We start from the raw sequence: 22677 nt of genomic DNA on the forward strand, positions 1-22677 counted from the left end.
TGGCTTTTACAAAAGAGCCTGGCAATTTATATATGACAGCAAACTGTAGAAAATCCTACAAATCTGAAGAAGTTCTAATTTAAACATTTGTTTGCATTGAGGTTTAACAATTGCCTGTGGTGTTGGGAAAGAGGGAGTTAATTCAATTGCAGTAAATCAGACAAAAAAAATTGGTGATTAAAGCAAAATTTTACCGGAAGATTCATCTCAGAAGCAGGATTGTGATACAAATCTGATTGAGCTTTTGTGCAGAATCGAGTGATGGAAAGCTTCCTGAGCCCTGGAAAGCTCCCTAAGCTTGAGCAGTGTTCATCCCTCCAACTCCTTTTACCCTCTTTTGCTCCAGCCACCAGAGCATGGACAATATCGTTTGTGTTACCCAGTCAACTGTGTGAGACAGTCTTTACCTCTGTCTCTTTAATTCCACCTGTCTTGTCTTATGGGGTTGCATCTCAAACCTGATTCTGTTGAAATAAGGCCAAGTGGAACCAGATTTTATTTGCCAAATCCACGTTGGTGTGTAAGTTTTGGGAGTGCTGGTAGACTGGATTGGCTCTGGAACATGGCTTGCAGCAGGGAGTCCCAGTGGGAGCAGATGTTATATGTACATGTGGAACTTGGTACTTTCACCTGCTATAGATACCACAGGATGTGTTTTACATGTCATATATAAAATAAGTTGGTATGAAAAGTCTGTGAATTATTTGCTTACTAAAAATGCCTTTTCTGATTGCAGGAATTCTAAAACTTCAGTTGTCTTTGCCTTGTCTTATATTGTCTGAATAGAGTAGGCACCTAGCACAGAGTTTCTGGAACATCCTTAATGTCTGCCTGCTTTCCTGTCCTTGGTTCTGTAGGTAACACGCTGTGTTTTAACTGACACAGCCCTTATTTCACACCATTTTCTCTCTGTTTTTTTAATGTGGTATTCCTCCATCATCTCTAATGCATTCATATGTTTATGTCCTTGCTTCCTTCTCTTTACTTTTCATAACACAACGACAGTGCCTGTTCACTGAATGAAACCAGTCCTTCCCCAGTCTGTTGTGATTGCCTTACTCTGGATGCTTTCCTTACGCAGAGATAAGAATCAGATGGGATGGTTTTCCTCATCGTAACAGTTTTCACCTCTGAGATGTGTCACTTGTTGGTTTCTGTGAGTAGGTACGTGGGTGAGTGTGTGTCTGTGTGTGTACATACAGGCACATCCACCCATGTACGCAGGCAGCACTACGTACAGCAAACCCAAACCCCACATGTCAGCGTGCAGGTGTAGGTGTCACACTGTGTGTGTGCTCTGTGGCCTCTCTACTACAAATAATGTGAATCTTGAATTCCCCTCAGAAGGGGAGAAGATGGATTTAGTACCAAGAACAACCATGTAACGATCTCTAATGCCATTGTTTAATGACTCCTTGTGAATGCAAGTGGTGACACTGATAATTTTACAGGGTTAGATTTGAAATCGCTTCCAATTATGGTAATTTTTCTCAAAAATATGTTAGATTAAATGATCAAACATACTAAAATGTTGATAAATTCACTCTTCTGTTGGTGTACAGGACTTGAAGCCTCTGAAGGCAACTTTGGGTGTCTCTATGGCTAACTTGAGAGAAAACTTTTGCTCTGAAAAAGCAATTTTCCCTATTGAATGGCTGGATGATTCTCAGTGAAGTTAAACAAATTGTATCCATGTGTAAGATTCTCCTTCTCATTTGGGCCTGAGCATTTGTGATGTCTCTTCTGCTACACTAAACCCCTGTTCATATGTAGTGCCATTTTCAAAAGGAAACCCACTCTTGGCCTGCTGCTTGGATGATGTCACTCCAGCGGGACGGGGTGGAGGAGCTAAACAGCTTGATTCATGTTCTGAGTTATGTACCGTAACGAGACTTTCTGCTACTTTGTCAGTGCTCTAAAACACTGCAATTTACAAAGCTTCTAAGGCAACAAGTCGGTGTTTGCAAGGTGCTCAGCAGGAAGCCAGAACTGTGAATTAATCTAGCATTCCACACAGCATTAGAGCTAATTACTCATTTTCCTCTCATTGACTCATTCTTCATATTTGCTTGGACACTGACAGAAGATCAATGAGCAGGGACAGAGCATCCTCTGTGCGCAGTGTCGTAGGAGTAGTAACCTTAGGTTTACTAAATACTCGAGTTACAATTTAGCTGCTGCACTAGAAGAAAACATAGCTGTGATTTCTCCCAGTTGTATTTAAATCCAGCTTTCCCTATAGACAGGAAAATTACCCTCGTTCTTCCCTTGCGCTTGTACCTCAGCGGTTTGTATAATACCCATGACTTGTTCTTCAGAGACAGAAGTTTTATGGCAAGATGTTGATCTTCTTCCTCCAGAACAATGAAATTTAAAGCACAAATAGGCTTTAATTTGGGCAGAGAAAATATGTACAATGCAAGATATATAAAATGTGAGTATACACAATGCATATACGATGTACATTGAGATCCATATTATTTGTGTCTATGTGTGTATATATATAGAGCGTATTGTATAATGTAATAATAGTGTGTGTATATACTATATATGTCCACATGCTACGTCTAGTATATAGTTACTTGTGCTGTATATAAAAATGTGTATATACAATGAATATGTAGAATATGCATATATATTCTATATATTAACGCTTGTGTGTATGTATGTATTCTCTAACAGATGGATGCAGGAACAGAGCTTTTACAGAAGTGCAGGTTAGATCACGGCTCGTAGAATTTCAGAGTTCTGGTGAAAGAAAAAAAGACAGAAAGGAGAAATGACTCCTTGAATAAATTTGTTTCAAGATGACTTTCATTGGCATGAACAATTCTGTGTGCTAGCTGTGCCAAGCGTGACAGAGAGAGAGAGAGACCTGGCAGAGAGTAGGTATCATCTGCACTCCGTGCCATTTCACATTCTTTGGAGGATTTTAAAGTGTCTTTTTGAAGTGCAGGCTCAATTTCTGATTTTCTGCATGGGATGGGCATGTCATCGTTGCTTTTTTTCTCTAGGCAGAGGCAATGATTTTTCCCCTACATTTGCTTATAGTTTCACTTCTTTTCCCCTTTTTTAATATATATATATTTTTAAGAGCTATTCCCATACACACACCCCTCCCAGAGAGTCACACACTAAAGGTGGAAAACATGTTTTTCTTGCTTCATTCCAGTTCTATAGGTTGCACATAATTGTCATCTGGATTTCAGCTCTGTTTTTCCTCCCTTTCCACCTAAGCTGTTCCTTCAGGAGGAATGCCTATCCCGTTGCATTCTTGGCTTGGAGGGAAGAATGGAGGTGATTCTACTTTCTACACTGGGTAAATTATTAGACTCTGTGGTGCGTTGAGCAATCGCAAAGAGTTGAGGAGGCTTTTATAGTGGCAACACGTGTGTTTTACACAGAGCATCGTCACTGCTGGAATGACTCATGGAAACCTGTGGATTGCACCCAGCGCCGAGGCACGACAGTTAAAACAGGAAAGACGGACAATTACTCACGTTGAACCTCCACATGCAAACCCTGCATGTAGGACACAGGTATTGAATTACCCACATTATCCTTTATAGACCAGTGTGTTCACATTCGCCTCGAGTGCTTTCCCTGAGTTAGATTCAAATAGGCTTGTTGTAAAACATACCAGTCATTCTGCAATAAAAACAGATGCTCGTAAAAGCAGTGCTGCTACAATAATGCTGTATGAAATATTTTTATATTGGCAAATTTTTCCTTATGAAATCTCTGCCCTGTGAGGACTGTCAGTCCTTACTGTATTTTGTTCCATGTAATGTGCTCTCAACGTGTCGGAAATTCCAAGCTGTGTCTGCTTGTGTTACTTTTTTTTTTCTCTTTTATTTTTTCCTTTTTTAATTCCTGACTCTGAAATATGTGGTCAGAAATTCTGTAGAAATTAGTTTGTCATCTTCACGCTCAAAGAGAATGCACTTTTCTTGGATTCTTCTTATAATCCTTTTGGGGTTACTATTTCTTCCTTAGTGTTTCTCCATTGAGAAGAGTATTTATTCTGTAGAACTGAGGCCCAAAGAATTTTGGTCCAAGAAGAACTGTTGCTTTCTGTTGTGTAAGGGTTTGATTTCTCCCCCCCTCCTGCGTTTTATTCTTCCCTCTCAGGAATCTCATTTCTGTTTAGTCCTCATTAGAGTTGAAACTCTTTGGTCTGTGCTAATAAACATCTCGTTCATACACCTTCCTACACCAGTGGGACAGCTAAGGTTTGGTGTGTGTCAGCTGTTGCATCTCTCTCGACTTCACGACAAACATCTTTTCTTTAGAGAGGAATTTTGCTTGGAGTATGGTGGAATCATAGAAGATTTATTTTTAGAGCAAATATGTTAACTATTATTCATTGACACCCCTGTTTTATCAGTTGATATACCGCTCTTTTTACTTGAAAGTTTTATAAATAAAGGCTAATTTGTTATAAAATGGGATTTTCATTTTTCCAACTTTCCCCTTAAGCTTCACTTCAAAAGAAAAACTGGTGATCGTGGTTCCTTCTGCTGTTACAATTAGAGCGTGCTCTTCTAGTGTCCCTTTTAATATGACATTCTTTAGTCTGACCTAAAAAAAGGTGGAAACACAAAGTGGAAACTGCAATGTTGACCTAAATTTCACTAATATCTCCAAATATGTACATTATTGTAGCTATATTTATCTTTCAAATATCATAACAAATTGAAAGGTATTTTAATTTTAACCCATCTCATGTTTATTGTTTAATATAATAAGAGAAATGTTATTGTTTAATATAATAAATGAAAAGTTACTTTTTGGAGCTCTGAGACTTCAGCAATCTTTCTTTACGTTTTTGTTTTTTTTTTTTTTTTTGGTCCACAAAATCTCACAAGCTTTTGTGTGGAGTTTGTGAATCTTCCTGTGCACAACTGGATGCTCTGTGTTGAGACATGTTCTTTTTTCTTCTGGCTGGCGTGCTCCCTGCTCTGTTTTCCCTTCTGTCCTTCCCCCTCTTCCGTGTCCCAGCCACATTTGGTCTGTCCAGACCAGTCAGAATATCCAACGCCGCACCCTTTCCAAAACAATTTGTGTGCCGCAATGCTAAACATCCAGGCAATTTATACTGGGAGGGGTTAGAGAGATCACCAGAGACAAACCCTTTCTGCTTGGGTGGAAAAACACACCTCACTATCGGACTATTCGGCATTATTCACGTTGACTCATTATTCTCCCATCTGTTTTATTTACTCTGCTTCTGCACACATTGGCATGGTCAGCAACAGGTTGCCAAGACAGGTTTCTCTTGAATGTTTTGGAGCACGTTGATGTTTTGAAGCCAGGATTTGACTGTGGTGTGGCACAACTTCCTACCCACGTTCTCTGGGCAGGTGATGCTCCTCTTGCCTTACAAAAGCTTCGTGTTTTGCTTCCACTCCTCTTTCTGACGTCTGATGATAGACCAGGCATCGCATAGTGGCCAAGAGGCTCTTCACTGGGAAGGGAAGGAAAGCATCCTGTGTGAGGAGGAACACTTGAAGTCCAAAGTCAAACACAAAGGAACTCTAAGCTACGAGCTCAGCTGTTAAATGTAGCATTTGTTGACCGTACCTAAATTCCACCCAGGACCAGCTTGTGCTGTGAAAGGCTGAGCTCTCAGAGCCTTTGCCTCCATCCCTACTGCTCAAATTGCAGTCATATTTCTCTCAGGAAGGTGCTGCCAGGAGAAAATTGCTGAATCTCCTGTCTGCTCTACATGACTATCAGTTTAGTCACTCTGGAGATCTTTTACCTCCTGTCTGCTTAGCGTTTTTTAACGTAATGACTGCAATTAAAACTCTTGATTAGTGCTGGTACAGCGTCTCTCCTAAATGCTGTAGCCGTCCCTGTTGATAATGTCTCATGGTGCTCTTTGCTGGCTGCAAATATAACACATTTCTGTCCTTTAACTTCCCCCAACTGCCTTTGGTCATGGCGTTTCAGAAGGGAACTGGACAGAAGGACAAAGCCCCATGTGCTCTCTGCCCACCCCCTGCACCCTCAGGGTGAGCACCCAGGCACCCTCCATCATCCTCTATCCCTTGTCATGCAAGTGCTTGTGATATAAAATATTAATATATCAAACCCCCCTTATGCTGTCATCGTCCCCAGGCCATAAAAACCAAAGTGGCTGTTGGGATTTGAGGAGTCTCTGTGTGTGTTTTGGGTTGTGTTTAAGCCTCAGGCTCAGTAGCTTCTCGCCTAATATATTAACTGTTGGGGGGGGATGTCCAGTGTGATATTCCAGATGTTTCCTGATGACATAATGATAGGTCAGAACTCCAGGAATGCTCTGAGCTGTGAGAAGGGCAAGAAACCAAAGTCAAAGTGACTTAAAGGGATACTGTATCTAATTACAAACCCATAACAGGTAAGTTCATCTGCACTTCTATGGTGCTGAATTAATGCCTGCCACAAAGGCAGAGGACTTTAGATTTGCTAAAAGGAATTGTAATTGAAGCAGGTAATTAACTATGGTTACAGAGTAAAATAAAACTGTTGCTCCTGCACTCCTTGTGCCTGGAAAGGTGCTGTTCATACAGCTAACACATCATTCTATAAAGCAGTGCATATGACTCATTTTTTGTGTGTCTACATAAAATACTGTAAGATCAAATATTTGTGGCTGAAAAGTCAGACCTCAAAAGATTAAATCAAACATACGTTCTGCCTAACAAGTTTAGGATAAATCCTTGCCTCCTCTGTGCTTTTAAAATTTAAAGTCCTATTTCAGAGCAGAGGCTGTTCCCAATCTCTGTGATGGGGAATTGGGTTGTCTGGGATCAAACAGTACAGAGCTCTGAGGATTCTCTGGGAATTGATAAGCTGAGCCAGTTACCTCTGGGGCCTGTGAATTGTGTAGGGCATGCTTTAAGTTACTGGTGTTTGGCTTGTAAATCCGTTCCTTCTCTTCCAAATCGATGGGAAAGGTGCTTCTGAGTGGAGGTGTGCCCAAGCCTGGGACTTCAGACGTGGCAGAGAGGGAACAGAGCACCCCAAGGAGCCGTAACCGCTCCCCTCTTGGCACGCAGGATGAGTCCTGGGCAGGTGGGACCTGTGACAGACCCAGTTAAGAGCAGCTGCTTCAAGGACACGCATGGATTTCAAGGTTTGTAGATGCCACCAAGCACGTTCAGATGTTAGCTGGGGGAGCAGCTTTTGCCCTATTAAATTACATGGGATTTGGATTGAATTCTCTTCTTTATGTTTCCCCCCAACACTGCTGGTTACCATAGCGATGGCTACATGATTTTGTTGTAGTTATTTTATTTAAATATAGCAAGAGAAATTGCTAGAGCTGGGGATTCTGGCTTCGAAAGCTCAATTTTAAGAAAAGCCTAACAGCCACTCTGTGTTGTAGGTGCACAAAATAGCTTTAGAAACCACAGAACTTCTATGGCAGAAAACCACAGGACCACACAATCCTGTAATTTGAAAAATGGACAAACTCTTTTTTTGCACTGCTTGTAGCTGGAGGACCAAAGCTTAGAGGGAGTCGACGTTTTCAGGCAGTTTGTAAACGGCTGCGAGTAGCCAATGGATTCATGGGGGCTGAAACGCCCCATCCCTGCACGAGGTGAGCTATGGCCAACAGTAAATCTTCAGCTCCTGCAGCTGCCATCAGCAGTGAAACCACAAATCTAACATGAACTTCCAGAAAAGCCAGGGAGGAGGGCATGTTTCTAGTCCAACCTTCTACTTCAGGGCTGAGAAAATCACTTGGAAAGCACCCTGACCACCTGCTCTCAGGGTGCTGATGTGGTGCTGGGGCTGCATTGGAGGGTGCTGATGTGGTGCTGGGGCTGCTTTGGAGGGTGTTGATGTGGTGCTGTGCTGCTTTGGAGGGTGCTGATGTGGTGCTGTGCTGCTTTGGAGGGTGCTGCGTCTCCCTCGAGAGCTGGAAGGCAGAGGAGCGATCACAACAGCCCCTGGAGGTGGCAGGACGCAGGGCTGTTCTTGGTGCTGTTTCAGCAGCAACAGCCTCTGCGTTAGGGTGTTTTCTGAGGGCGAGTTCCCAGGCAGTACAGCACTAACTGACTCTTCTGAAGACGCCAGGTGACAGAAAAACGGTTTTCAGCCCAGCGAGACGCAGCAGCCTGAAACCTGGAGGGGAATTAACTGACTTGAAACAGTAACTCCTCTGGATGGAGTCTTGAGTTCAGAAATATTTGCTGAAACTTTCACTAGGAACATTGCGCAGGATTTACTCGTTTCTGTACTTAACGTGCTCTATCTAATCTGGCAATCTATCTTGCAAGTGTAGTGAGCCCATCACTGTGGTATCTTATAAGAGCATGTGTGAAAATCTTGTTTACAACGGACTCTACATTTCCTCCTATCAGGTTTAACTACTTCTTTTTTTTTTTTTTTCCCCTTCCCTAGCTGCAGATGGAAAGGGCAGGTCTTTGCTGCACGCTCCCTGGGAGGCACCAGGAGTTCTGTCAGGTTAATTAGAACAAAAATTACTTAAGAGATGATGACCTGATGGTCTATTATTAGAAGTGGTTGCAGAGGGTTAGTGATTTCCTGCTGGCCAGGGGAGGCTTGGTAGGTCACACTGGTGGGATCACACTGACATAGTGGATGTGCTAATTTAGGGCAATTAAATTTAAAAAAAAAAACCAAAAAAAAAAGAATTGCCATTACTCATAATAGATTGTGAGAAGAATGAGATCAGCATCTCTTTCTTTCTTTATAGCACAAGATGATCTTGAGATTCTAGAGCCGGCAGTTTCCGGTAGAGACCACACAGAAATTATCGTACATGTCCGCCCTGAGACAATTCAAGCTGGTCAGGAGTTTTTATTAGTGCCTTGTGCCCCCCTCTCTTCCTCCCTACCTTGAGAGGCCTGTTTTTGTATCCTCTTCTATGGGGTTTTTAGTATTTCTGTATGAGGATGGCTTTGCCCTGTTGTCACTTGAGTCACAACAGATCTAAAAGCCCAGAGGACACAACTTGCTTATCCTCACACAGGGAGCGATGCAGAGCAGAGCACGTCCCCGCCGTCCATCATGATTGGAGAGCTGTTTGGTAACACGGTATCATGCAGATAACAAGCATCTTATCTGGAGACCTTCTGGTGAACAGGAGCAGAGGTGGCAGAGGTTACAGCTAGGCTGGGGCAAAGGGACGCTTGGCCGTCCTCGTGCAGAGGCACTGGAGGAGGAGCACCCATGTTGTTGCTGTGGGTGCTAGTGAGGAGCAGCACCAGTGGGTTTTTAAGGGTGGGTGAGTGCAATGTAACATCTCTCTGCGTGCAGGCACTGCTCACGCTTTGTGCTGCTAAAGCTTGTCATTTGGGGAGGACACAAAAGTGGCCAGACCGAATCCCACCTCAGCTCAGTGTCCTGCCTCTTAGAGGTCAAGAGAGATGGCTGGGGACGAGCAGAGCCAGGTAAGCATGTCGTGATGCTGCCAGGCATGTTGGGATGCTTCCAAGCTCTGTCCCCCACTGCTGGAACGCTCCATCTGGGGACCTTCCCGAGCCAGGCGTGGGGCTGCACCCACTGCAGCGAGGCACCCAACCTCTGTGTCTCTCCTAATTACATGACGGGAGAGGGAATAGTTTAGGATTGTGATGTGTCACTGGAACCTGGGAATGGCTAAAACCACTGTTGGCTCCTCAGAAAGAGCAAGGGAAAGCCAGGTGACCATGGAAAGGTGGGGGTAAGAATTAATCTCAAGAAAACCATGTTATAAGCCCCAAAGGACTTGCTGAAAGATGAAAACCTTCAGCTATGGGGAAAGAGAAGGAAATACCTAGAACTGTTGCAACAATGAATGTGTTAATTTTAGAACATCTTTAAGTCATCCTCACTTTCTGGAATTAGATTGTGCAATTTTTTTTCTAGCAAATAAATGAGTTTTGTTTTTAATGAAGAAATGTTAAATCTCCCTTATATTTCACTTTGAAAGAGCTATAAAATTGAAATGTGGAACTCGTTCTTCCATGTCAATGATTAGAAGCCCAAAATACATCTGTTCCACATGAACAACTGCAGACTTTGCTTTCACAGAAGAATAGCTATATTTGTACTTACTTTAAATGTATTCCTGTTGATTTCATTCTTGTGTATTCTAGCTCATAAAGTCAGAAAAATGTCACAACCTTGATTAAAATCAAGTTCGAAGTATCCAGATGTTAAGAGGAAAAAAATGCTCCAGTATTAAGCTGACTCTGCACTCTTAATTAACAGTGATTTTGCTCTACGAGTATCAAGGCTCACTGCTAAGCCGTGGCTGTAAAAACAGAGGATCCTCATCAGAGTTTCAGGGTAATTGCATATTGCACAGGCACTGCTTGGACTTCCCATCTCATTTACAGCTGGGGGGGGGGGGAGCTTTTTGGGGGGTTCCAGTTGACTTGTTGCAATATCCAGTTTATTTCAAATTAATTTTCAGAATCTGGATTCCTGCCTAACTTATTTTCCCCTAGCATAGTAAATATCTTTCTTAACTCCCAGCATCTAGGTGGGATTCAAAATTACAGAGTGAATTGAAGGGTTTGGGAATGAGTTACGAAGGTATTTGAACCTGTGTTGTGAATTTATGTTTAAATTCCACTACTGTTCTAGTGGAATTCGGCACTGAGCTCTGGAGAGCAAGGATAATTTATGTACAAGAATGCCTTAAAATAAGCCTCCGTAATTACAAAAATGCAGTGTTTAAATTTATAGTAAAAACCCACACACTGCTGGCAAAACTATAACTGCATCTGGAAAACATTAAGGATGCTATTAAAATAGTCTAGCATAAACTAGAAATGAGACTGAAATTACAGTGTTGCTTACTTAACCATTTTTAGGAAGTGTATTTTGAACGTGATCTACTTTCCTATTTGACTTTTTTTATATATACATAAAACCCTGTATTGTATCTTGTTTACCACTGCGAATGAATTACGGGCTCTGTTATCTTTTTAGCTTGGATTTTTTAAGAGCAGTTGTTGATAAAACATAACCAGGTGGTTGTTTGGTCCAGCCATGGGGGGAAAGGTAACAGGGAGATGTCAAAGGAGAATAAAAATCCCAGCAATTAGAAACTTATTTTATTAAAAAGATGAAATGTTTCAAACATTGAAAAATTACGGTTTTTATAAAAACAGAAATAGGCAAAAATACCCATTTGTCTTCTATTTACATATATTTGTATAAAATTATTTACACTATATAAAAAAAATTACAGTAAAATAGGTTATTTTCTTACAAGACATCAAGCCCTGTACTTCTAGTGTAGATCATGGCAAACAAGAGTATTATTGCACCTGTGAAACGAACAGTCGAACAATAGGAGTGTTCTCTTAGCCATGCCTTCAAACCGAGATCTAAAATAACATCGTTAGCTACAGTAACATTCATTTAATCTCTTCTAGGGTCAACTTCAGGCAGTTTCCATACAAACATTGTCTTGCAAAGCTTAGGACTGGGCAGTTAGGATCGGAAGGAAAAACAAACAACCAAACATATTTACAGCTTCTTCTGTACAATCTGTATGGAGTCTCACGGAGTTCACCCTTCCCAGAAGCTGCATAAATAACCCCTACTCTCCTGACCGGGACAGGCAGGTCGCTCAAACTCTCTCTGCAGGAGATGACTGGCTAAGTCTCCTTGTGTCAAATCCTCCTCCGCTTCCATCGCTAGAGCATCGGTGCCTCCCTACGTAGTACCAGCTACAAGTTTTTAACGCTTCTGCACCTGAGCAGTTAAATAATGTCCACTGTTGACAGGTCAAGGAGTCTCTAGGGCTACATGTGCCGCTTCATGTGCAAAGCCAGGTGGTCTGACCTGGAGAACGCCCTGTCGCAGAGGTGGCACTGGAACGGCCGGTGCCCAGTGTGCTTCCGATAGTGGCGGGTGAGTTCGTCGGAGCGAGCGAACTTCCAGCCGCAGCCTTCCCAGTTGCAGTGGTAGGGCTTCTCACCTGTTGGAGAGATCAGAGAGCGTGACTCAGCGCGGCACTCCCACGTACGGGCAGCATCACATGCTCCGCAGCCTCCCGAGCTTTATCTCCGCGTATCCTTTTATTTGCTACCGAGCCCTTCCACAACAAGCTCCACAGCCAAAGGAGCCTGCCCACTCTAGCAGTTCCTTTACTAGCTTAACCCCCCCCACAGTGAGAAGTCTTTTGAGAAAGGGTGTTGGGAGCCCTTAGAGAAGCTGTGACCTACACATGCATAGGAACTCCTGGGCTTTAAGAGACTACGCAGGGTTAAAGCTCAGGCTGTAACCTGTTTTATACAGGCGGCTATCACAACCGGCAAGCAGCGTATCTCTGGGTGAAGGCAACCAGCCCCATTTACCTGTGTGTGTCCTGAGGTGGGCCTTCAGGTGTGAACTCTTGGTGTAGGTCTTCCCGCAACCTGCGTAGGTGCACGTGTGCGTGGCTGTCCTCTTCCGTGGCCAGGACCGACGTCCTCTTTTTGGTTTGGAGTCCAGCAGCTCCAGAGGGGAGGAAGGAGGGGTGAGCATGCCTCTGGGAGCGGAGGGTTGTAAGGGCAGGCTGTCCTCGTAAAGACCGAACTGGGAGGTGTTCTGGTACGGGAGATGGGTCTGCGGGTGGTGGAAGCCGGAGGCTGGGTGGTAGCTCTGCTGGAAGGGCACGGACGAGGGGCACATCATCTGCGTGTGGCAGTCGTTCACCATGAGATCGTCGGGGCTCAGCGGGGGTGTCTCTGCCCCGGGGATTTGCGGGGAGCTGGCCACCTGGGGCTGCTCATAGGCCATCATGCAGGTCGCGTTGCCCTCTTGTTTGATCTTCGGGCAAGCCTGGGGCACCAGACCCAGGACCGGTCCATAATTGTCCATGTCAGGCTCGGGCTTAATGTTCTCAATGAACTGTGGGCCCCCGAAGTTGGGTGTCACGAAGAACCGCCCGTGAACGTTGCCGGGAGGGCAGTAGTTAGAGTCCACCTCGGAGCGCATCATCTCAGGCACCATGCCGGCGTTGTAGGGCGGGGGGCTGCCCTGCTCCAGGGCACTGTAGCATCCCGGGGACGGGTTTGTCTGGTAAAAGTTGCCGGTCTCCCCTTGGGCAGGGGGATAGTCCCCACCGGTGGAGCCCTGGCTGTAGCCGTTGCTGCCCATGGAAAGGATAAAATCCAGCACGCTGTTGAGGTCTTCATCCTCTTTGCGTGGGGAGAGGCCACCCCAGCTGCCAGCGGGGGTCTTGGCCTCCTGGTCACACTTCCACCTCTGGGAGAGAAAGAAAAGGGAGAAGGTTAGAGGGGGGCGTTTGAGCGGGAGGGGGGAACGGGGAGGGGGAGAAATTTAGGGAGAAGCGGGGCCGCGGCACCGCCGCCCACCCGTGCGATGAGCCGCGCCGGCCTCAGCGCGGCGGCGGGAGGGGGAACGAGACTCACTTCGTGGAGGGTTTTCTCGCGGCAGGGGCTGGCGAAGGTGGCGAAGGAGGGCAGGATGGTGTCGCTCAGCGCCATGGTGCGGCCGGGCGGGACGGCAGACGGCGCGGCGCGGCGAGCCGCCCTCCCACCTTATAACGCGGGCGCGGGCGCCCTCAAGCCAATTGCAGGGAGCGGAGGAAACGTGTTCCGGACGGGGCGGGCGGGAGGCAGCGGCTCGGGCTGCCTAAATTTAGCCCCGGTATAAAAGGACGCGGCGGCGGCGGTCCCAGCCCGAGCGGGGCGGAGCGGAGCGGGGCCGGGCTGGGCACGGCCCGGCCCGGCGCGGGCCGCCGGCCCCCTCGCCGCTTTCCCCTCGGCGCGGGGCTCGCGGCCGGGCCGAGGGGCAGCCGTAGTGCGGAGACCCCCCTTTCCCCGCTTCGGTCCGCTGCTTGTGTGGCCGCGGAGGGATCCTCGTCCCCGGGGACACCAAAGAACCCGCGTAAACCGCGGGGTGTGACCCTGAGGGATGAGGCGCCGCGGCCGTCCCAGCCCTGGGGACTTTGGGGACCCCTCGGTGACAGGAGGGGACCGTGTGCTGAGAGACCCCGGGAGGGACCTGCCGTAGGGCGGGGGGTGCCGAGGGTACCCGGCCCTGGAAGCCCCACGGGGTTGCCCGTGACATGAGGGGACACTCAGTGGGTCTGAGCTCTGAGGAAGACTCTGAGGGACCTGCTGTGGGATGGGGGATGCTGCAGGGGGTCCCTGCCCCACGGTCGGTGAGGAAGACACAGTAAATGAAGGTTTTGACCCCACACGCAGTGGCTGCCCCACAACCTGGTGTCATCCCTGGGACACATGGTGGGACCCAACCCAGAAAACGAGGGTGGGAGATGCTGTGCTCTCCTTGGGTGAGTGCACAGGTGACAGGGCTCAGGGACATATCTCAGTGCTGGTGGAAAGGTGTTTAATGTTGCTCTTGTATGGTCTCTCTGCAAGGAAAATGCAGGAGACTTGAGTTTAATGGAAGTCCGGGTCTCTCACAGAGTTTCCATTTGCCACACAAAGATTGCCAAAATCAATGTTTCCCTATGACATTAAGAGAGAAATAATGTAAGTAGCTTCTGTGATCTCCTCTGGTTAGGGCCAATTTATGGTCCTGGGCTGGATTTTTCAGAAGGGAAGGCTGTTCTCCTCCTTTACCTTGGCCTCTAGCTCAGATGCCCAGTCTGAAGGAGCTATTCTCCAGTCGTTATTGATAACGTGCCCCAGACTCCCATTTTTCCAGGATCATGGCTCCTGGCAGTCATCCAGGAGCAAAAAAAGTGGCTATTCTTAACAGAGTAAAAATGATGGTCCATCGCAGGACAGGCTGATTCTTTGAGAGCCTGTTCTGAGAAAGAGCTGTGCTTTCCCCTTACCTCCTCCGTATTTCCTCTGCGGTAACTTCTAGAGGGATTTCTAAGGGAGCTGTGGCTCAGAAGGGTGCAGGAGAACAACTCTCACTTTTAGGCACTGTGTGCCCCATGAGGGGAGGGAGCAATGGCCCTCCATGGGCTCTGGCTCTCAGAAGCATTTTCAGCATGTTCTCCAGAGCCCGCCCCGGGCTTGTGGCTGTGTGCAGCCATCTCAGGAAAGCACGGTTGCTAGGGTGAGTAAATGATCTTTTCAATAGCTGCACATGTTTTAAAATAATGAATATCTCTTGTTTAACTTTCTATACTTCTTACTCGAAAAGTTCACAGGATGGCCAGGAGGAGCAGCCAAACTTCTGTGACTGGAGCTGAATCAATACACTGAATGCATGGTAACGAAGTACACAAAGATGTATGACTCATAGCTGTGTAATGTCACACTTGTGTAATCTTTCAATGTAAACTCTTTTCCTCTAATAAAACGTTCGTAAGTGTACGATACGTATATATGGCGCTGTGAGTCAGCCAAGAAAATACACTCTGATGAATTCAGAATGAATGTGAATGTTCCCTTGATAACACACCCCGAATGTCTGTGTCAGTTTATGTGCTTGTGATTTCAGCAACAGCTATAACAAAATATTTTGTTTCTAGGATATACAACTCTACGTGTAGGTTTCGCTGAGAAGCTCCAGTCCGACGGCACTGGAAGGACGTTTGTTTGTAAGGCTGTGCTGACGCTGTCACCTAACTCTGCTTTTTTTTGCATAAAGGAAACGTTTAGTGGGTAGGGAGGATGAAAGCCAAGTCCACCAACTAAGAAACTCACCGCCTTTAGTTTCTTTTTGTTGTCAAGTAAAACGGGGAAGCTAAAATCCTATAGCTCTGCTAAACCTGGTGAGACAAAAGTGAGAACTGATTTAATTGTGTGTCACTGGTTCTGCACACATCAAGTACAGCTTTGCCATGACCTTCCACTCAGTCCATGATCCTCGTGCTGACAGTTTCTGGCTCTTTGCTGCATGCAAGGCTTATTTTAAATATCAGGAGCCTTGCACTACTCTAACTTATGGCAGTGCAGATCAGGAGTGATGCCACTGGTGTATAAATGTGAAGAATGTGAGATTAGAAAGTATTTGTTAATCTGCTGTGGGTAGGAGAGAGCTAAATGATGTGTGATCTGTCTTCCAGCCAAAGTAAACACAGGCTCAGCCATTTTTCTATGGCAAAGTTGATTTTTCTAGGTGTTGCTGGTGATCTCTGTTGTTGCTTTTACACAGAGAGAAACTTTTGAAGAGGTTGCAAGAGAAGTTCCACATGTTAACAGGAGACTCAGAGCTGGGGCTGCGCAATGAGCTGCACCCCGGCAAAGTACTACGGCTGGATCGGCTGGTGCGAATGCCCACGTCACCTGGCTGCTAGAGCACTGAGTCATTACAGAACTCAAACAAACAAACAAAAAGCTTCATTCTCATGGGATTGTTCTCAGAAGGTCCTGACTGCACCCAGAGCAAACTGTGGTAACACCAGAGATGAGAATGACACCTCTTAGCATCCCTGTGAAAAACTGCCGGGGCCAATCGGTTCGTGTTTACATGAGACAGGCATTGCCCTAGGATTTCCCTGCCTGCATCTCAAATTGCCATCGTTTCTGTTAACTATAAGTTGGGCTTGGGTTGGTGTTTTTTTTGTTGTTTGGGTGTTCTTTTGGGTGGGTTTTTTTTGGTTTTTTGCCATTTGAAACTGGGGATTCTGAGGTGGTGCTTCTTACAGCCTGCTCTCAAGGAAGTTGACAACATGATGTAAACAACCACATAAAATGAAATACATAGTTATTGTTTTGGACAGGCATTTGTTAATTTGGGCAGAGTGATTTAATCCTGAGAGCCTTTGATTTGATTAAAGTAACATTGTGAATTAATTGGCTAAATGAGCCTTTTTGACCAGACCTTTCATGACTGGAGTTGGTTCCCAGGCAGGGACTCCAAGACCAAGGTGAACCCTCTCTTTGCTAAGCTGAAGGGACTCACCAAGTTTTTAGTATGATGTTTTTCCTTTAATACTGTTTTGGTGATTCTCCTCTGAACTATGCTCATGTTTTCAAAATCTTTCTTGAGGTTTGAGCACTGGGAATGTGGAGCAGCAGAGAAATACCCATCACCCATCTTTAGCCAAGGACCTGTGCGCTCTCAGTCACGGCACTGCACTGGAAGCTCACACACACAAGTTGACTGCTTGGTGAAGCCCTCCTCTCCCTCAGCTCTTCCATCGCATCTCAGCATCCCTGTCAGGGGCACCACCAGGTCTGTGCAGCCTGCACTCGGTGCTGGCTCGTGGCTGGGTTTCATTTCTGGCAGTGGTAACGCAGAACACGTGGGGCACATGGACCAGAGGATGTGGTGGGAGTGTGGATGGGCCACGGTGCAGGGCTGGGAAGTGTCATGAGGTGCCTGGAACAACTGGGAGGAATCCACCTTATTCAGGGTGGCACAGATGGGAAGTAGAGACTTGCAGAAGGCACTGCAAAGAGGGGCATCTCACAATTGCCAACTGCAGCAGAGCAGTTTTGCTGCCCCAGTGTTGTTACCTGTTGGCTTAGATAGGAACCTATTTTTGTCTGTGCCAAAAAGCAGAGCTGCTTGTATTTTTTGTTCCTAGAAGCACGGCCTTAAGCCTGTCTATTCTTGGGCTGTGCATGGTGTTTGTTTCTGGCTGGGTAGTGGAGCAGGTATAATAATTCTTCAACAATGGCATATGTTCTTCAGATCACGCTGCACTTCCTTGATCTTTGTCATCTAGGACTTTATCGGTAACAATTTCTGTTTTCTTCCAGTCATTGTTAACAACATCGAGTGGTAAGTGATGATAAAAAGATCAAGAACTAATAAACCTGCTTGATTGAAATTTAAATTACATTTCAAGATGCATCAGCTTGTGTTGGGACCAGTCTGCGTGTGCGCGCTGTTGGGATTTGTCGTGCTCTTGCTCCTTACCCTGTAAATCACGCTACACCCAGGCAAAGCCTTACTGAGATTTGCCTGTTACATCAGCACCACCACCTTATTTAAACCCCTGCTAAATGCCATTGTCATTAACTAAACCATCTTTATTTATAATTCTTCTTATGTGCCGAGTCCTTCCAGTCCTTTGCCCGGGTTTATGTGAGGCTGACAGGCGTAGCTGGGTCGTTCTGTTTACCCTGTTAAAGCACTGACATAATATTAGCATTCTTCAAGTCACCTGGGGCTTCCCCGCTGTTCTCAGATTGATTGATAATAAACATTAACCATCTGGAGATGTCCTTAGTTGGTTCTTTTGAAAAAAACTTCTCTTATAAGTTATCCAGACCTGGCAACTTAATATTGTTTGAGTTGAGTAGCAGTTGTTTTAACATCCTCCTTAGTTACTGGAATGGAAAGTATTTCAACATCATTATTGTCTGATCTGAACGCAGCATCTGGCTTTTTTCCCAAAGAGAGAAGAGAAATATTTTTTTTAGCACTTCCTCTTTTTCAGCACCATTATTGACAGCTCCATCACCCCCATTCATTGTGATGGCCATCTAAATTCGTTTGAGGGAGAGCCTTATTAACTCTCTTTGCAGAGATCAGCAAGCGGCAGGTGTCGATGCCTCCCCACCGCCGCGCGCTTTCGCTGGGCAGATTTCCACCAGTGAGAAGGGGAAAAAGAAGCTTCGATTCCATTTCAATAAATAAATCAACTTATAAAAAGAAACCCCTTCTCAGAAACCTGCAAGAAAATACCGTTCGCTGCACTGAAGCATCTTCACGGTTCAGTAAATCATGCAAAAAATCCCAGCTGTTGGGTGAATCTAATCGAGGTAATTATGTATTGTTGCTGGAGTTTGCTGCCTGAGGAATGATGGCGTTCAGCTGTAAATGATTTTTTGTCATTTTTTTGATTCGGGGGACTCTTCAAACCTAAACAATTTCTGCCAGTGTTTTAATTATCGGCTTTGATTAGGTAGGGAGCTGTGTTTCTGCCGGCTTTCACTGGTGCGTGTGCTGAATGCACATATGTTGTATTGCAGATGTCCCTTTCAGCTGTCAATTAAAAACACATTTCAGAGATCTTTTTTTGTTGGTTGGTTGGGGTTGTTTTTTTTTTTACAGAACTGTGGAATGATACCACAGTTTCAAAAACTCTGCCCAGTGTGTTTCATCCCATCAGTGAAACTGCCTAAAATATCAGTCGCTGCTTACAACGAGCAGGTTTCAGTTGTTGCCAAATACTTTTGATTACAGAGTCAAATATGTAGTGAAGAAACAGGTGGGAAGGGTGTGGAATAACAGGAGCACAGGGGAGAAGGTGTCCTTGTGCTTTCATTCAGAAAAATTGCTGCTACTGTTTGCAAACACGTAGTAGCCTCCACGAAGTCAGGAGCCCAAGAGGAAACTTGTTTAATTCTGGACTAGGAAGGGTGTTAACAGGGAGATTTCATACTAGTCACGTCTTTCCTGCTCTGCCTTTGAGGAGAGGGGTTAAATAATTGGTTGGAGATGACAGGAGAGAAAGTAAAATGATATCTTATCTCTTGTGTCCGCTTGGGACAATTAGTAATGGTGTAAGAAGTGTGAAGTTAACTGGTTTTAGAAGTGAGAGCTGTGTTTGGGGGTTAATTAATGCGGGGGGGGGGGGGGGGTGTTGAAAATCTGTTTGAGGGAACTTCAAAGAACTAATCAGATGCACTTTTCTCTCTCTTTAATTTCTGAGATCTGTTGCAGTCTGAGTCAGCACGGCAGATGCAGATGGCCTTCCGAGCAGGGTTCTTGCTGCTTTGAAGTGCCCAGGTTTTAACTGGGGGAGGGGGAGAGGAGACTGGCCGACCCTTAAACCAGCCACAGGGACAGAATTACTCGGCAGTGAGGAAGACTGAGGGGTACTTTTCCCTCCCTCATTGGCATGCAGGACATCCTTACAGGTTCTGGGTTTATCTGATAAGTGGGGGTTTATTCACCAACTATACAAAGTAGGGATTCATATAGGGTGCAGGGTGGAAAGCCTTGTTTAACGTGATGAACATGTGGGGTTTAGTTCTCCCTCATAATACCTTCTTTGTGCTACACCTGTATTATTTATTAGTCATATGTCCTGCAGTTGAGTAATGGGAAATACTGGAGCAAGCATTTCATTAACTGTGACACTGCTAATTGGTATTGCTTGCTGCCTGGAATTACTTTCCCTGTTTGAATACATGGAAGTATGAATCAGAGCTCAGTGAATTAGCCAGCCAGAGGAAGACGGGCATCTCTGCATGATGGGCTGCATGTATAGAGCAGCTGATCTCATTTGTCTTCCTGGACTGTGGAGTCCTTTTCAGCCTTAGATCCCTGAAGCATTCCAAATGGTATAGATTATTATTATTTTTTTTTATCCCATGACCACAGTTAGTTGTATGATTAAGCTCTGAAACTTCAGGGGGGGATATTTTGGGACAGACTTTTTTCCAGACACTTACATCCATTGTTGTGGCTTTTTTTTTTTTTCCCTTGAGCTATTAATGCCTGCCTTTTAGGATATTTATATATTTAAATTCCTGGATACGTCTGAGCTCAGGAACAGTGCTTTCTGTCTCCTAGAAGACGTTTTCTATTCAGAAACAAAAAAAAAAAAACCCAAAACAGCTTAATTTTTTCACACACCTGAAGATTTCCTCCAGATCATGCAGCCTCCAAGGAATGTCACACTGATCACTGACAACTGGGTCTAACTAAGAGCCACTCAGGGTTAATAGCAATCAGAATTATTCATCCTGGGTGCTATGGTATATACAGTAATTATAGCTTAAGAGAATAATGCTGTTGAAATCCCTTGAACGGTTACAGCTATTCTTGAGCAATAAAATGCTTTTCAAGGGACAGCCTAATACAATGCAACTTTGTAGAATGAGTTGTGAAATTTTCTTTTCATTTGCCACATAAAGTGCCAAATAAATGTTTGCAATAAAAATACGAGCCTGGGAAGAATGTGTTTTGCCAATTACAGCATAATGTGGGCTACAAAGAAGCGTTCAGGATGGAGTTGAGTATGGATGTTAGTGTCAGGTTACAGCAGGGAAAAGGGTGCCTTAATTTGCCAAATAACTAGCGTGGTGGGGGGGTTTTATTCCACATTTGCAAGGAGAATCACTGCCTTTGGAAGAAAAGAGATGGGCCTTATTCTGTGTGACGTTAATTCAGCCAGGAGAAGCAGGCAGGCTTTGGCTTGGTGAAAAACTGAGAAACTGAGGCACAGGGACTGCGAAACACTGATTGAGGGTGGCTGATGCCTTCAGCAAGCAGTTGCCACACTTGGCCCTTCCAGTTGGCCAACGCTGGGCGATGGGGGGGGGGGGGGGCACAGGGTGGGATTAAAGCTTTTATAGCAGAAGTGGTACAAGCCACATCGGGCTCGGTGGTAACAATTCAGGGGGCCCTTTCTCCTGTTGCTCAAGCACTCGCATGATTCACCCTGTTCCCCTTTTTTTTTTAAGTTTCACATCACAGAAAGCAGTTTTTTTGGTTTGTTGGGTTGGGGTTTTTTTTTTCCCTCAACACAACTTTTACTTCATGCCCCAAGTTAGGTACTGAAAACACCATGTCCAATGCCTACAGCTTCACTCAGCCCCACGGCGCTCCCAAAATGAAGCCTTGGGGGTCCCACTGGCTGAGCCCTCACAAAATAGGTCCTTCTTCACAGCCCCTTTTCCCTCCTCTCCAGCTTAAAAGAACAAACCACCTGCTCCGATGAGATGGCAAAGTGTCTCATTCACATGAAATCAGCGCGAAGCAGCCAGCCAAGAGGCAGCGGCGCGTATGAGCGAGAGGGGATCCTTCGCAGCCTTTATATACCAGAGTTATTTTTAACCACAGCCTCCATGCTTATTACAGTGTTTCCTCTCTCAGACGCTCAGGAAGCCCACTTGGCTCTGTTTCCTGCTAACATGCGGCCCTGGCTCACAAAATCTCTGAGAACAACAGGCCTGAGACTGCTCGGCTCCATTAAAAAAACTGGCAACTTTTCAAGCCCTGACAGAAAACCTTTGAAAGCTCTGGATTTCCTCCAGCTAACGTATGAGGCTCCTACATCAGTGACAAATTAGACTGAACCAGCACAAAACGCTCCTATGTAAATAGCCCTTTTTCTGCGCTCGCCCTTTTAATAGTTCAAACGTTATTTATAGTTAGTTCTTGGGATGGAAAAACATATTTTTATATTTTTTTTCCAAAGATGGGTTCTAGTGAAATGTAATGTTTTTCCTGGTTTGTTTGGGTTTGTTTGTGTTTGGGGGTTTGTTGTTGGTTTTTTGTTTGGGTTTTTCTTTTCCTTTTTCCTTGGAGATTTTCGTGACAGTTTTCTTAAGCTCCAGGAGCAACTTTTCCTTCCTGGAAACCGGGACAAAATGGCTGGTTGTGAGTTCTCTGGTAAAAGGCCTGTGTCCAGCCCTGAGCCCCGGCCCCTCCACGCTGCCATTCCTCAACTATTAAATAATAGTTCTAACAGGCACAACTGACTTCTGATCTCCCGAGGGGCAGCATGAGAGGTCAGTTGTGCTTTATCGCTGCCTTTGCTTTTTGTTTTTTACCTTACTAACTTAGCACTGCAATTCTGGAGGGACTCCTGCTTCCAAAACTCGAGTGTAGGAATAGATGTGACCTTCAGTGCTGAGATCACTGTTCTCTCCTGAGCTGACATTTAAAAATACACTAAGAAATCTCTCCCTGAAGCAGCTTCCCGTGTCTGTCAGTAATGATGACTCAGGATCATAGGTGATAACTCTACAGAACTTCAGTGATTTTCTGCTGTTCAAGGAGTGTTTCTGGTATTGTCATCTTTTTCCAGGTCACCAGCACTGTAAGGGTTATTTATTGCCCTGGGCATGAACAAGACCCATCCGAAACATGTACCTGGCATCC

General features: G+C 45.3%; 1 protein-coding gene across 1 annotated transcript; it reads right to left on the reverse strand.

Moving 5' to 3' along the window:
• Positions 1-11038: 11038 nt before the first annotated feature.
• KLF2 (KLF transcription factor 2) lies at positions 11039-13463 on the reverse strand. The gene is made up of 3 exons (XM_084276374.1): positions 13371-13463; positions 12312-13203; positions 11039-11932 (listed from the first exon to the last, which is right to left on the reverse strand). The coding sequence occupies exons 1-3, from the start codon at positions 13443-13445 to the stop codon at positions 11757-11759; spliced, it is 1143 nt and encodes a 380-aa protein (XP_084132500.1). The 5' UTR covers positions 13446-13463; the 3' UTR covers positions 11039-11756.
• Positions 13464-22677: the final 9214 nt, after the last annotated feature.

Source organism: Gallinula chloropus (genome assembly GCF_964237585.1).
Source record: "Gallinula chloropus genome assembly, chromosome: 28".
NCBI lineage: Eukaryota > Metazoa > Chordata > Aves > Gruiformes > Rallidae > Gallinula > Gallinula chloropus.

What these genes read in the sequence shown, in the direction of transcription:
- KLF2 (XM_084276374.1), bottom strand. Translation starts at nt 13,445, where the DNA reads ATGGCGCTGAGCGACACCATCCTGCCCTCCTTCGCCACCTTCGCCAGC. An exon ending in GCGAGAAAACCCTCCACGAA is followed by an intron (nt 13,204 to 13,370) that starts GTGAGTCTCGTT and finishes TTTCTCTCCCAG; the next exon opens with AGGTGGAAGTGTGACCAGGA. An exon ending in CCACCTCAGGACACACACAG is followed by an intron (nt 11,933 to 12,311) that starts GTAAATGGGGCT and finishes TCTCTCCAACAG; the next exon opens with GTGAGAAGCCCTACCACTGC.